This window comes from Indicator indicator, chromosome 19 (genome assembly GCF_027791375.1).
Source record: "Indicator indicator isolate 239-I01 chromosome 19, UM_Iind_1.1, whole genome shotgun sequence".
In the NCBI taxonomy this organism is placed as follows: domain Eukaryota; kingdom Metazoa; phylum Chordata; class Aves; order Piciformes; family Indicatoridae; genus Indicator; species Indicator indicator.
The window spans coordinates 14109017-14121591 of NC_072028.1; the positions used below are offsets into that span (position 1 = coordinate 14109017).

Below are 12575 nucleotides of genomic sequence, written 5' to 3' on the forward strand. Positions count from 1 at the left end.
CCTAGGGCCTGAGCGCTCAGACCCCTTTCACCTGGGCAGGCTTTTGCAGGACTAGGCAACTATGCTTGAAGAAACACGATCCTGAACATGGTATGAGCACAGATGCAGGAGAGTAGATTGTTGTAAAATCACCACCACCACCAAAAAAAAAAAAAATTAGTAATCATCCCATTTAATATAACATTAGTTTGTTGCTCCCTTTCATTCTTAGGCCAGGCCCTACAGCACCTTTCCTGGCAGCCTGACACCTGCTGGCTGAGCCAGCCGCGGCGGCCTTCTGGGGAGCCTCGCAGAGGCCTTTTTCTCTTGCGAGAGAGAAACCTGGGAGGAGTTGGAAGGTGAACAGTGAGTGAGTGACTTTTTCTGTGCGGGGAGGATAAGCCTGCGCGGCCAAGCACACTCAACTCCTTGGCATAACAAAACCCGGCGGTGTGCCCGCCCCGGCGTAACTGCAGCTGGGGCAGCGCGCCTTTGGCACCCAGTCCTGGCTCCTCCTGCCCCGCGGCACGGACTGTCCCTTCTGGGTACCCGTAGCGGGGCGGTGCTCCGTGCCGAGGCTGTCCTGTGGTGCCGGTGTATAGGCGGGGTGCGCCGGTGTGTGGACGGGGCGCAGCGGAGCTGTGCGAGCGGACATGGCGGAGGGGAGCGCTATCCAGATCCCCAGTCGTCTCCCACTACTGCTCACTCATGAAGGCGTTTTGCTGCCCGGGTCGACCATGCGGACCAGCGTGGACTCGCCGCGCAACATGCAACTGGTGCGCAGCCGGCTCCTGAAGGGCACCTCGCTGAGAAGCACCATCATCGGCGTCATCCCCAACACCAGCGACCCGACCTCCGACTGCGACGACCTGCCCTCCCTGCACAGGTACCACTCGGCCGGCCTGGGCCGGCTGTGCCTCGCGGCCTTGGGCGCCGCGGCCTGGCGCCCTTGTTCGAGCTGCCGCCGTACCATAAGTACGCTGACCCTGACCCGCCGGGACCGTGCCGCCCTCAGGCGAGCTTGCCGTGTCGTCATCTCCGCGGGGCGGTGGGCCCGCGACAGTGGGGTCGGCCGCAGGTACAGGACTTTCCTGTTCTGCTGCTGTGTAGAAAACGGTTTTTCTCTTGGAGAAACTTACATGGCTGCACCGGACAGGGTTCCGGTGGGGAAGACCAAGGTGGAAAAGGGAAATAAAACCAAAGAACCCAGGCCAGGAGCATTAAGGCTGATGGTTGGACGTAATGATCTTAGAGGTCTTTTCCAACCAAAGCATTTCTGTGATTAAGGCTGCCCCAGTTGTCAAGACAATTTTTTTTTTTTGGTAACCTACTAAGTAGTATGTATTTATATTAACCTGGTTGACATAAAATGAAAAATGATATTTCGGTGGGATAAAGCATAAGTAAAACTAACATACTGTAATCCTTACTCTGAAAACTTGGTCACATGAATATACTTAATAAGATTTTACAAGAAAATAACTTATGTTTTAAATTTGCTCGAATGGGTACACTTGATCTAAAGTGTTTCAGAATGAGGCTGTCAGTTTCACTTAACAACTGTAAATTTCAATTTGCCAGTATGTACAGTCTAAGCAGAAATGTCAGTGTTCCTGCCCACAGCAAGATCCAATAAATTATTGTATTATATTTGTTTTTCAGTTAGCTCCTTCATTTTCAGATTTTAGGGTTTGGTTTTGTCATCTGTGTTACAAGGGAGATTGTATAATTTGGTTGTCTTTCACAGTTAAGTATTGTGACCTAAAATGTTCTTGCAATCTATAGCTCAGTTGTTTCTTGATAAGAGGCACAGAAAATATTCTGTGCAAGGTGATAAATAACATGAAGATTTGATCTGTTTTAGGATTGGCACTGCTGCCTTGGCAGTTCAAGTGGTTGGTAGCAACTGGCCCAAGCCACATTATACGTTACTGGTTACGGGCCTCTGCCGATTCCAGATCCTGCAGCTGCTGAAAGAGAAGCCGTATCCTGTTGCTGAAGTTGAACAGTTAGATAGATTAGAAGAGTTTACTAATCAGCATAAATCTGAGGAGGAACTTGGAGAGTTATCAGAACAATTCTACAAGTATGCGGTGCAGGTAAATTACTATGTGTCATATGTCCATGTATTTCTACATATATTTGGAGGGATTGTTAATTTTTTCTCTATCTATAGTTCATAGATATTTTAGTAACTAGTAGAGTTTCGGTACTTGTGCTACAAAATAAAAGTTTTTGTTATGGATAAAGATTTCTTTGTTAAGTTTCAGGGTGTCTGTACAGCTCACTGAAGGATGGGTCCAATTACGTATGTTAGATCTGTGATTAGTTGGCATTGTTTCATATGTAGCAATACTGTAAATTTGCTCTAGTGAAAAGAGTACTTATTTGGTATTCTTTCCCAGGATTACATATATAAAAAATACATATAATGCACAGGGTTTTGTGAGTTGTTGGGTTTTAAAAATTATTAAAAGTTAAAAAACCCCACAGCCTCTAGAGCCTTGTTTGTGAACGTATCCCCAGGTATAACAAAGTTAAGTTTAAAGGATGTATAGAAAAAGATAAGTTTTTAGTCAGGGTGTATGGGGTATGTAAGACATGTGGGCATAGAAAAAAGTGCTGCAAACGATGGTTTTTTTAACCTCTTGAACAAGCAGAAAGCCCAAAGCCTTGATAGCCCTATGATGGGTCAGTATCACTTTTATGGTTTGGTTGTTTTGTTTTGCAAGTTTATTTTAGTAGCTTTTTGAAAAGTGCAAAGACATGTTTCATACTGAAAGTTGCAGTCCTTTGTGGGTCAGATACTCAAATAATTTAAAAAGAAGCATAGCAACCATGAATATTGTTTGTGTGTTCTTTACAGTTGGTTGAGATGCTGGATATGTCTGTTCCTGCAGTCGCAAAGCTGAGACGTCTCTTGGATAATCTACCTAGAGAAGTTTTGCCAGACATACTGACTTCTATCATCCGTACATCCAACCAAGAGAAGCTTCAGGTATTATGTTCTCATGGTTTTTTATAGGGAGTTAAATATTTGCATTTATTTTTTAATTTTTGTTTACAGTTGATCACTTCTAGATAATTTTGAAATTGCTTAAGTTTGAGACCGTACAGTGCTCATGTTGTCCCAAAGGTATTTGTGTTGCAACTGGACATAAATACTTGTAGTGCTGTTTTTTTAAAGTGTTTATATATCTGTATGTCAGAACTCATCTACTAGGTAATTTAGTATAGTCAGTATTGGAAGCTATTCATTTCAGTAAAAAATAAATAGAACATGGACTTCCCCTTCCCATGGTAAAGATGATAAGTCTTAATTCAAAGTGTGTTAAAATCTTCCTTACTTATCCCAGTTGACAGATCATTATACATCTCTTAATATCAACAGCTGCAGCATCATATGTTTTAACAAACTTTTTAACTGTCTTTGAAACAGGGAGTTTTTCAGATATTGAGACACCACTTAAATTTACATCATATGTCAAAGTAACTTTATGTAAAAATGATGCTGATGGCTTGATGCCTACTAGTGTGATTTCTACCTTTGCTTACTGTATTCAGAAGTTTTGTTGTTCTTTTTGTCACTGCCAGCGCTGCACGTTCAAGATTGAATTGAAAGCACAAGCTAGGTTCTTTCAAAGCACAGTGAATAGAAATTATTGCAGTAATTTTGAGCTGAAGGTGTGTACTGTGGCTGTATATCCTGGAAGGAAGGTACCTTAGTCATTAAACTTAGCTTTTTTTTTTTTTTTGCCTTTTTTTTTAATTAGAAGTGCTAAAGAAAAAGAGCAGCCAGTAGAAGTTTTTGGAAATCCAGAAAAACGAAATTCTACCTATTTCCGTGTAGCAACTTCATTAAACACAACAACAAAATACTGTATAAACTCTTTCAACGATAACAAAAGTGAAAAAACCAACCTACCAAAAAACTTAAGGCATGAGGTGATTTTTTTTTTTTTTTTTCCCCCTGAGATAACCAAGGAAATCATGCTGTAACTTTCTTAGAGGGATAGTTCTTTCCTGAGGCTCAGCAATGGAAAAATAGAATACCAATAGGTCGCTACAGAAAATGCAGCTGAAATACTAAGGGGTTTTGAAAAAAGGATAAATAACTCTTTTCTGTTTTGGAGTACTTTGTAGTTTGGTTGTTTTGGTTTCTTTCCTTGTACTTTTTTTCCTAAATCATCTATTCTGTAACTATGATCGGAAGACAGTGACACGTACTTTTCATGTTCCCCTCCTTGAAACTGCTGATCCATTAGTGCAAACTTGGCTGCTTGTGACTCCTTGCTTTTAGATTTTAGATGCCGTCAGGCTGGAAGAACGGTTCAAGATGACTATACCATTGCTTGTTAGACAGATTGAAGGCCTGAAGCTGCTTCAGAAAACAAGAAAGCCCAAACAGGATGATGATAAGAGGGTATGGACCTTTAAATGTGGGATACTTAAACATCCTAGATAGGTGTAAAGATACACTTTGAAGTAGGCTAATGAATGTGCATGATTTTAATCTATAACCCTGATATTTCATGGTCCGTCTGGAGCTGCAGAGAACACTTGAGTTTTGGGCTGTGCAGTGAAATGTGTACCATTTACTGATGGCATTGCAGATCAATGATAGCTTTTGAAATACACATAAAGAATGTTGATTGCAAAATGTAGCTTGCTAAACTAGGGCAGCTACGAGTTTCACTACATCTAACTATGCTTAGACACCTTAGTAAACTAAGTAGTTAAGCAGTGAAAAAAAGTGAGAGCAGGGATTTACCCATTTTGTAAAGATTGGGCTTATTCTGCTTAATACGGTGGGTGGCAATGCCCAGACAATCACAAATAACACTTTTCAGTTTTGTTCTTGTGTTGTCTGCTAGTTTAGGGTAGATGATAAATGCACTTAGGAACACAAACAGTCATATATATTACTGTAACTTTTTAAAGTAATACCAATAGCATGCACTTACTGCATTAAAATCTTCTGAATTTTTCTATGAAAGAGGCTCTCTCAGCACCTTGCATGTTTTTGTCATGTTTTCCATTCAAAGCACCTTATTTTACAAACAAAATCTGATCATATTTTCTGGCTCTGTGTTCCATTTCATAGATTGTAGCTCTTCGTCCTAATAGAAGAATCAATCATATTCAAAGCACTACAGAAGATGAGGAAGAGGAAGAAGATCATGATGATGTTGTAGTGCTGGAAAAAAAGATTAGAGCATCGAATATGTCAGAACAAGCTCTTAAACTTTGTCTTAAGGAAATAAAGAGGTAAGAAACTTCCAAATGTGGGGTTTAAATTGTTTCATTTTGTTGTGTTTTTAACAAATCTTACATTAACCTTCTTTTATTTGGTGATACTTGTGTTGCTTTTCAGTGAGGATGCATATATAGTGGTGCTTGAGTTGTGTATGCACAGGGAACTGACTCTCTCTTAAAATTTGTTTGTATCCTATAAATAACCTGTTATTATGCAACGACAGTCTTCTGAGTGATGGAGTAGTGACTTGCTTTTTCGTTACTGTGATTGTCACAAAGTAAGAGAGGGTGCTGATGACCTTAGGTTTGCTGCATATGTGTCTTGTGGTGCAGGAGAGTCTTACTCACACTTAATTCTTGGTTAGCCTTACGAATTCTGAGCACATATTTACAGGTTAAAGAAGATGCCTCAGTCAATGCCAGAATATGCTTTGACAAGAAATTACTTGGAACTGATGGTAGAATTGCCATGGAACAAGAGTACAAAAGGTAAACCCTTCTATCACAGTTGTTTCTTTTACAGACATTTTAGGACAAGCAATCATCATGTAAACAATTGTTTCCATTTTTAAAGATAAATGTGCTGACCTCTTCTCTGTTTTCAATGACTGATAGATCGCCTTGAAATTCGTGCAGCTCGAATTCTTTTGGATAATGATCATTATGCCATGGAGAAGTTGAAGAAGAGAGTTTTGGAGTACTTAGCTGTCCGACAACTTAAAAACAACCTCAAGGGACCCATTCTTTGCTTTGTGGGGCCCCCAGGCGTTGGCAAAACTAGTGTTGGAAGATCGATTGCAAAGACTTTGGGTCGAGAATTCCATAGAATTGCTTTAGGTGGAGTCTGTGATCAGTCTGATATTAGAGGCCACAGGTAACTACTTCTTCCTTTCCTAATTGCAATTTTTTTTCTTCTGTTACAGAATGTATTGATTGTTTTCATTGTTCAGCTAATACAGAGAAATTTTGCTTTGTCAAACAAGTGTATAATGTGGGAGAGAATTTTAGTAATGGAAATGGATGTTAACTGTTGAAATACAGCCTTTAGTTTTTCCTTCTCCTGCTACCCTTTATGACAATACTAGAGAATGGTTTTATAAACCGTGAGTTCAGTGCATGTGTAAAATGAGCTATAGGAGTGGCTTCCTGTGCACATTCTGCTGTGGTGAATTAGCAGGAGTTTTGTTTTCCAGAGTGTTTGATGCTTATGCAGAATTTCTAGCTTGAAAGACTCATCTCTAAGTTTTTACTCAGTGTACGTCTGGTCAACATACCCAGCAGCTACTGGGAGTTTGTGGATAGATCTGTTTTAAAGCATTGGGTTTGACTGCTTAGCGGCACTCTCTGCATGTGTGTGATTGTTTTGTAAACTTGGGTCGTAGCTGCCATTGTTACTGATTTACTTGCACGCTAATGGAAAAATAAGCAAAACTCCCACCTTCACTGTGTGTTCTCCTATAATTCATAAACTGTGTTCTTAATCGCTAGTTAAAAGTAAGAAATCTGATGTTTTTTTGATTACTTACGGCATGGATCCTAAAAACAGTGTAAAACAGTTCAACAATGTATTGCTATTCGAACTGAAACCGCTAGAGGCTGTTGAATACCAAGCATTAGAGGCACAGTAACTTTTCTAGCGTAGAGCAGGGCTGAAGCCCCTGAAACAGGGAAGCAAAGTCTGTGAAATTGACCTTACAAATAACAGTAGAACTATCATCAACTTTTACTCAAGTGCCAGTAGTTTCTTACTGTTTTCCTGTTTGTTTTATTTTGTTTGGCTTTCTGTCTTGTGCTTATGCCCAATTAAGACTAAACACAGCTAGAGGCATGGGCTTTTAAAAAGAATCATGAGGCTTTTAAAAATGTTTACATTCAGGTGTTTTTGACCATCACTACAGTATTTGTGAGGGCATTATTACATTATTGATGCATGTTAAAAGCTAGCCAGTACAAATTTAAAAAAAAAAAACTTGAGCTGATGGAAACTATTTGCTAAGGTAAGTTCATTTTTCATCAGCAAAGGAAAATACTGTCTAGAATTAGCAAGAGTAACCACACGATAGTCTTCAACAAATAGGTTTATAGTTTAAAAACAAGCCTCAAAACAGTTAGTACAAGGAGTTACCTTTGCTTTTGCAAGTTTTTCTATAGGTAAAATCAAACCCAACTGTTCTTAATAATGCTGCTTCTTTTTTTTTTTCCCTTTTTTTCCTGATTTTGTGCTGCTTAGAATAAGATTTAGTCAAAACTGCAGCTTTTACCTACACCCCTCTCAATGTCCTCTTGTATGAATAAATCCTTCGAGCTACTCGCAGTGAAGTGAATCCATATTGTGCATCCGGTTGCAGTCTCTGGCAGAGATGAATTTTAGAGGTGGTCTAAAAGTGGAGGAGAGAGAAGCTTCTGTTCTGAGTTTTACTGTTCATTGGGCTGACTTTCTGCTGTTACATTTTAGGGCCTATTTCTTTTCTCCTAAAAGCTCCTTATTAGGCTTTAAGTCTTAAAGATTCCATTAACATTGCAGACACATAATATGGTATGTATCTACAAATGTACTAAATGTTTTTTAAAACGTACTAAATGTACTAGAACATGAAAAAAGAAATTGTGGTTCGGTTTCATTTGCAGGCAAATATTGCCTGACATAGCCTTCACTTTGGCTGCTTATTACTGTTTTAGGTGAAAGATGTAGACTGATTGATTCAGCAAGCAAATTAAAATATATTGGAGGGCAGCAGTTGGGGAGTGGTGTTTCAATAAGTGTGCTGTTCCATGTGATGTGTAACTAGGGCAGTCGGAAATGCCCAGTTTTTGCCATGTGCCTGCAGCTGGGGTTTGTGAGTGGCTTTTGATTGGGTAAAGAGTAGCAGCTACTGTTTTGCATTCCCAAAACGAAATCGTCATCTTGGTACAACAGCGGAACTGCTTCATCAGACATCCTCCAGCTGTTTGCATTTACCACTCATCTGTACCATATGTTAAAGTTTGCTTGTTTACGTTTGTCCTTAACGTGTATTAAAAACAAAACAAAAAACTCAACCAAAACCCGCAACCCAAACAAACACAAACCACCCTGAAGGACAACTTGGAACTTTTTTACAAGAGGCTCACTGCATTTAAGATGTCCTCAGTTTTTGTTTTATACAGGAATTAGATGATCTTCTCTATTTCATGTGTATGTGACTTTCTATTTTTAAAAAGGAAAATGTAACTTTTATTTGTAGTGGTGCTGATGAGATCACTGTGAAGCTCTTTCGTCTCCCCTCTATGTGAATTGCCGTTGCTTCTAAGTTTTTAGAAGTTTGGATAGTTTACTTCTGTCTTAGGCCTGTGCTAAAGGCTTGTTCAGATGTGTCTGTTTGAGGAAAAAAGGGATTCCTCACCAGTAAAGGCTTTGCTAGCACAGGCCTTCTTTCAGTAAGTAAAAACAAATCTCAGCCAGTTAGGCCTGTGAAAGAAATAGCTTTGTTATGCAAGTACAAAGCATAGATACATTTCTAAAGCACTTGAGGGGACCCAACCCCTGCCTCTGCTGAAAAAGCTGTGACCTTTGTGCAACTCATTCCAGAAATAGCTGCTTTGGTGGCATTAACTTTCTTTTCCTACCTCTGCAATTTGAAAATAACTAGTTAAAAACAGTTTAAAACCTTTTGTCTTTAGAACAGTCTGAAGAAAGCATGTCATGTTTTTATCAATGTGCTAGAGCAGCTTTGAATGCTCCAATTTGTGCACTTTCGCACTTTACCTTGCGTTTCCTAATGGAACTCCAGTGTGTTTTGGTTTTTTTAAGCTACTTTTTCACTGATTTAGGAATAAATAAAATGATCACTAAATTGTAGACCTTCTGTGGCATGAGCTCTTAAAGGGGTTTTAGTTTTGTTGTTACTATGCAGTTGAGATAACCAGGAAACTTAATCTATACTTCCTGTTTTTAATGGAAGGCAGCTGACTTTCTAGCTTTAATAGATGGATAGAAACAGTACATCAAAAAATGACCAAAGCCACATTATGTCATCAAAAATGTTAATGTAGAATATTGTTTTGCCTTCTTTCATCCCCAGCTAAAATAATGAAAACAAAAAATAACATTATGTTCAGGGGCTACTCTTATCAAATAGAAATATTCAGTTTCACAAATTAAAAGTCCAAGGTTAATGCCCAGACAGACAAATGTCTGCTTTTATTTTTCCAAAATACTGATCTCACTTATCATAAGTTGTCTTGAGTATATTTGCTTTTATTCTGCTTTTTCTTCACCACGGTTCTTGATACATTGTGCTTCAGCTTAGTGTACAGCATATTGCAAAATGTTAAGAAAGTTGATTTCGTACAGCAATTAAGTCTTACTGAAAGATGCTGAATCTGTGAGAATATTTCACAACTACAAATACTAAATATCCAAATCTACTTGAAACTAAAATTACTGTCTTGAAGTCTGCTTTCAGGGCTGCTTGAGGGGGAAAAAGATTGGATCTATTGGTAATAACAACAGCTTTTTTTGTATCTCAAGAAAAAATTCTGTTTTGTTTTGGTTGTTGGTTGTTTGGGGTTTTTTAAATGCTTTTATATGGGAAAACTCCAGAAAGGTTTTTTTAAGTGGTATATGTATGTGTCCATGGGGATAAACCTTCTGGTAGGTTTTGATACCTTACTATGTCTTGACCTGCGTTGTTGCAGTTGGGTGGTACAGGAAACGAAGGAGTGATTATTCAACAGTGCTTTCCTTTGTCTAGAGAAACCTGGTTTACTTTCATTTAGTTTATAAAACAAGGCTGTTTCTTAAAACTAGGTGGAACTTACATACATACATATATACACACACACACACATATTTATATATATATATGTGAATTTATAGAATGTAAAAGGATCTGATCAAACTTTATGTATATAAAAACACAGTCATGCATTAAAATAGTATTATGTCTTTAAGCATCCACTTAAGAATAATGTGTGGAAGAAGATAGAGGAATGTTTAATATTTACTGAATTGTGTTATTGTATTACTGGCATAAACAGAATATTAAAACTGGTCAGGCTGCATTGTCTCTGAAGCATAAAACAAATCTTTACTAGTAGAGTAAGCACCTTTTAAAAAAAAAACAAAACCAAAACCAACAAAACCTCCACTTCCACTAAGTAACCAACCAAACCCCCAAACCACAAATAAAACCAAACCCAGCAAAATACAAACAAAAACCCAAACTAAACCAAAAAGCCAAAGAACCCCCCAGATTGCTGCAGGGATTAATTAGGTTGCACTGGTAAATGATTCAGTTCTGTCAACTTCAATTCTGCTTCGGTCTTGTTAATTTTCTGATTGCGTTTTATAGAATGCAATTCATCCATTTGGCAAGGCTGAGTGTGTGCAGATGGGGAATGAAGAGGCACACCAGTATAATGGCTTCCCCATGCAGATTTTTGATCAGTAATAAATGTTATAAACTGCAGTCCTCAGCGGAGGGGATTCAATCTACTTGCTACAGAGTAAGATTCTACACAAAAGTAGTGAGGTGATAAACTACTGCATGCTGGCTGCTCCAGCCTTTAGCAGCTGTCTCATGAAGATGGTAATAGGCAAACTGAAATTCTGTGGTGTCTCTGGTTGTTTAGAGGATCTTAATTTTTTTAATTTTCTCTCAGATCTAGAATTAGGTATAGCAACTGTTGTTTTTTCCCTCAGTGGTTAAATATTACATTTCTGTGTGGTTTGAGTTGTGGTTTTTTTTATATTTAAAGTGTCCTCTAATATCTTTTGAAACTACTCCCATGGTACTTTTGGTGTAGTCCTAAATGTCATCCTGTTTATTTTGGACAGTATTAGAACAGATCACAGGGCAAGGCAGACCTATCTGCCTATCTGCTTTGTGAGCATCATGAGATGGGTACTTCAGTTCAGCACTTCAAGTATCTCTTTCTTCTTGAGCGACCAGCATTTCATAATCTGCTATTCTGTTTAGTTATGGCACAGGCAGAAAAGGCTGTGATAAATGCAGCAAAGAAGGGATATATATGCATGTAGAGTGTAGTTGCTATGTTCATTGTATTACTAAATAAATACATTTAAACTCAAAGCTTTTACTCATAATTTTTTTGTACTGTTACACTCTTTTAGAGTTGTTCTGGTTTTTTTTCTTGTTGAAGTGACATAGTAAATACAATTATCTTTTTGAGTATTAAAGCATGCTGTCTATATAGGGGACATCAACAATTCATCATATTTGCTGTAATTCGTAACATGCTGTTTGAGCTCTGTAGTGATGAGAAAGATCCCAGTAACGTCATTATTAAAATGTTAATATTAATGAGGTTCCCAAATCTGCTTCTGCTTGTTCATACAGTACAGGAATGCTTGTACCAAATCATGTAAAATGTCTGCAAGCCATAAAGTTTGGATATATTATAATGTAGACCAACTAGTAAACCATGGAACTGGAATTTTCACCTTCTGATATAGTTGCTTATATAAGCTCAGATATATATTCCATATGTTTATCAATTAGTTCCAAAAAGATTTGTAGAACAGCAAGAGTTGTTATAATGCTGCTTATTCTTGTATTTTCATTTGAGTTTTTGGATTTCTACTGCTGTTATACGTGCCTGGCTCCTCTTTCCCCATATATATTTTATTTTTCGCAGGCGCACCTATGTTGGCAGTATGCCTGGCAGAATAATCAATGGACTGAAGACTGTTGGGGTTAACAATCCAGTATTCCTGTTAGATGAGGTTGATAAACTGGGAAAGAGCTTGCAAGGAGATCCTGCAGCAGCCTTACTTGAGGTAAGAGATGGTAAATTACAAAATACTGGACTCAGAAAGGAAGATTCACTGGACAAAAGATAGCATGGCGGTGTGAGCTTTTTTATTTTCATACCCAATTACTATGTTGGATGACACTGCTGGATTTCCCTCAATTACTTGTGCACGGTGCAAATGGTGTTACATAGCATACTGAATGAGGTGTCTTTAATTTCAGTGATTTGTACTTAAAACAGACGGATGTATTTTGTGCTGTTTCGTAGATTTAAAGACTGTTCAGGCCTTAAGCATTACTTACTTCAGGGACTTCAAGACATTGATTTTTAATGGCTAAGTGCTCTTAGCTGTAAGAAAGAACTGTAGAGCAGCCAGAAGGTAACTGGATTTTTTTCAAGATTTCCCTTTATTTCTTGGAATAATTTTAATATATTGTTTTAAGCATTTGATGGTGCAAGCTTATATTGGAGCTAAGCATTTTACCTAGCATGTAATATAGACTAGTTACACGTTCTTCTAGCAGCGTTTCTTCAGTATTGTCATAACGTTTCTGAAGTGAAGTTTTTCATTTGTTACGGATTCC

General features: G+C 38.3%; 1 protein-coding gene across 2 annotated transcripts in view; it reads left to right on the top strand.

Moving 5' to 3' along the window:
• The first annotated feature begins 632 nt into the window (after positions 1-632).
• LONP2 (lon peptidase 2, peroxisomal) overlaps positions 633-12575 on the top strand; it is a 38562-nt gene continuing 26619 nt past the window's right edge. The window contains exons 1-8 of one of the 2 annotated variants that reach the window (XM_054389541.1): positions 633-865; positions 1844-2078; positions 2846-2977; positions 4280-4402; positions 5084-5247; positions 5630-5724; positions 5851-6109; positions 11875-12016. In XM_054389541.1, the coding sequence (XP_054245516.1) occupies positions 633-865; positions 1844-2078; positions 2846-2977; positions 4280-4402; positions 5084-5247; positions 5630-5724; positions 5851-6109; positions 11875-12016 (1383 nt within the window). The remainder of the gene's footprint in view (positions 866-1843; positions 2079-2845; positions 2978-4279; positions 4403-5083; positions 5248-5629; positions 5725-5850; positions 6110-11874; positions 12017-12575) is intronic. The other variant, XM_054389542.1, reaches the window with a different exon arrangement.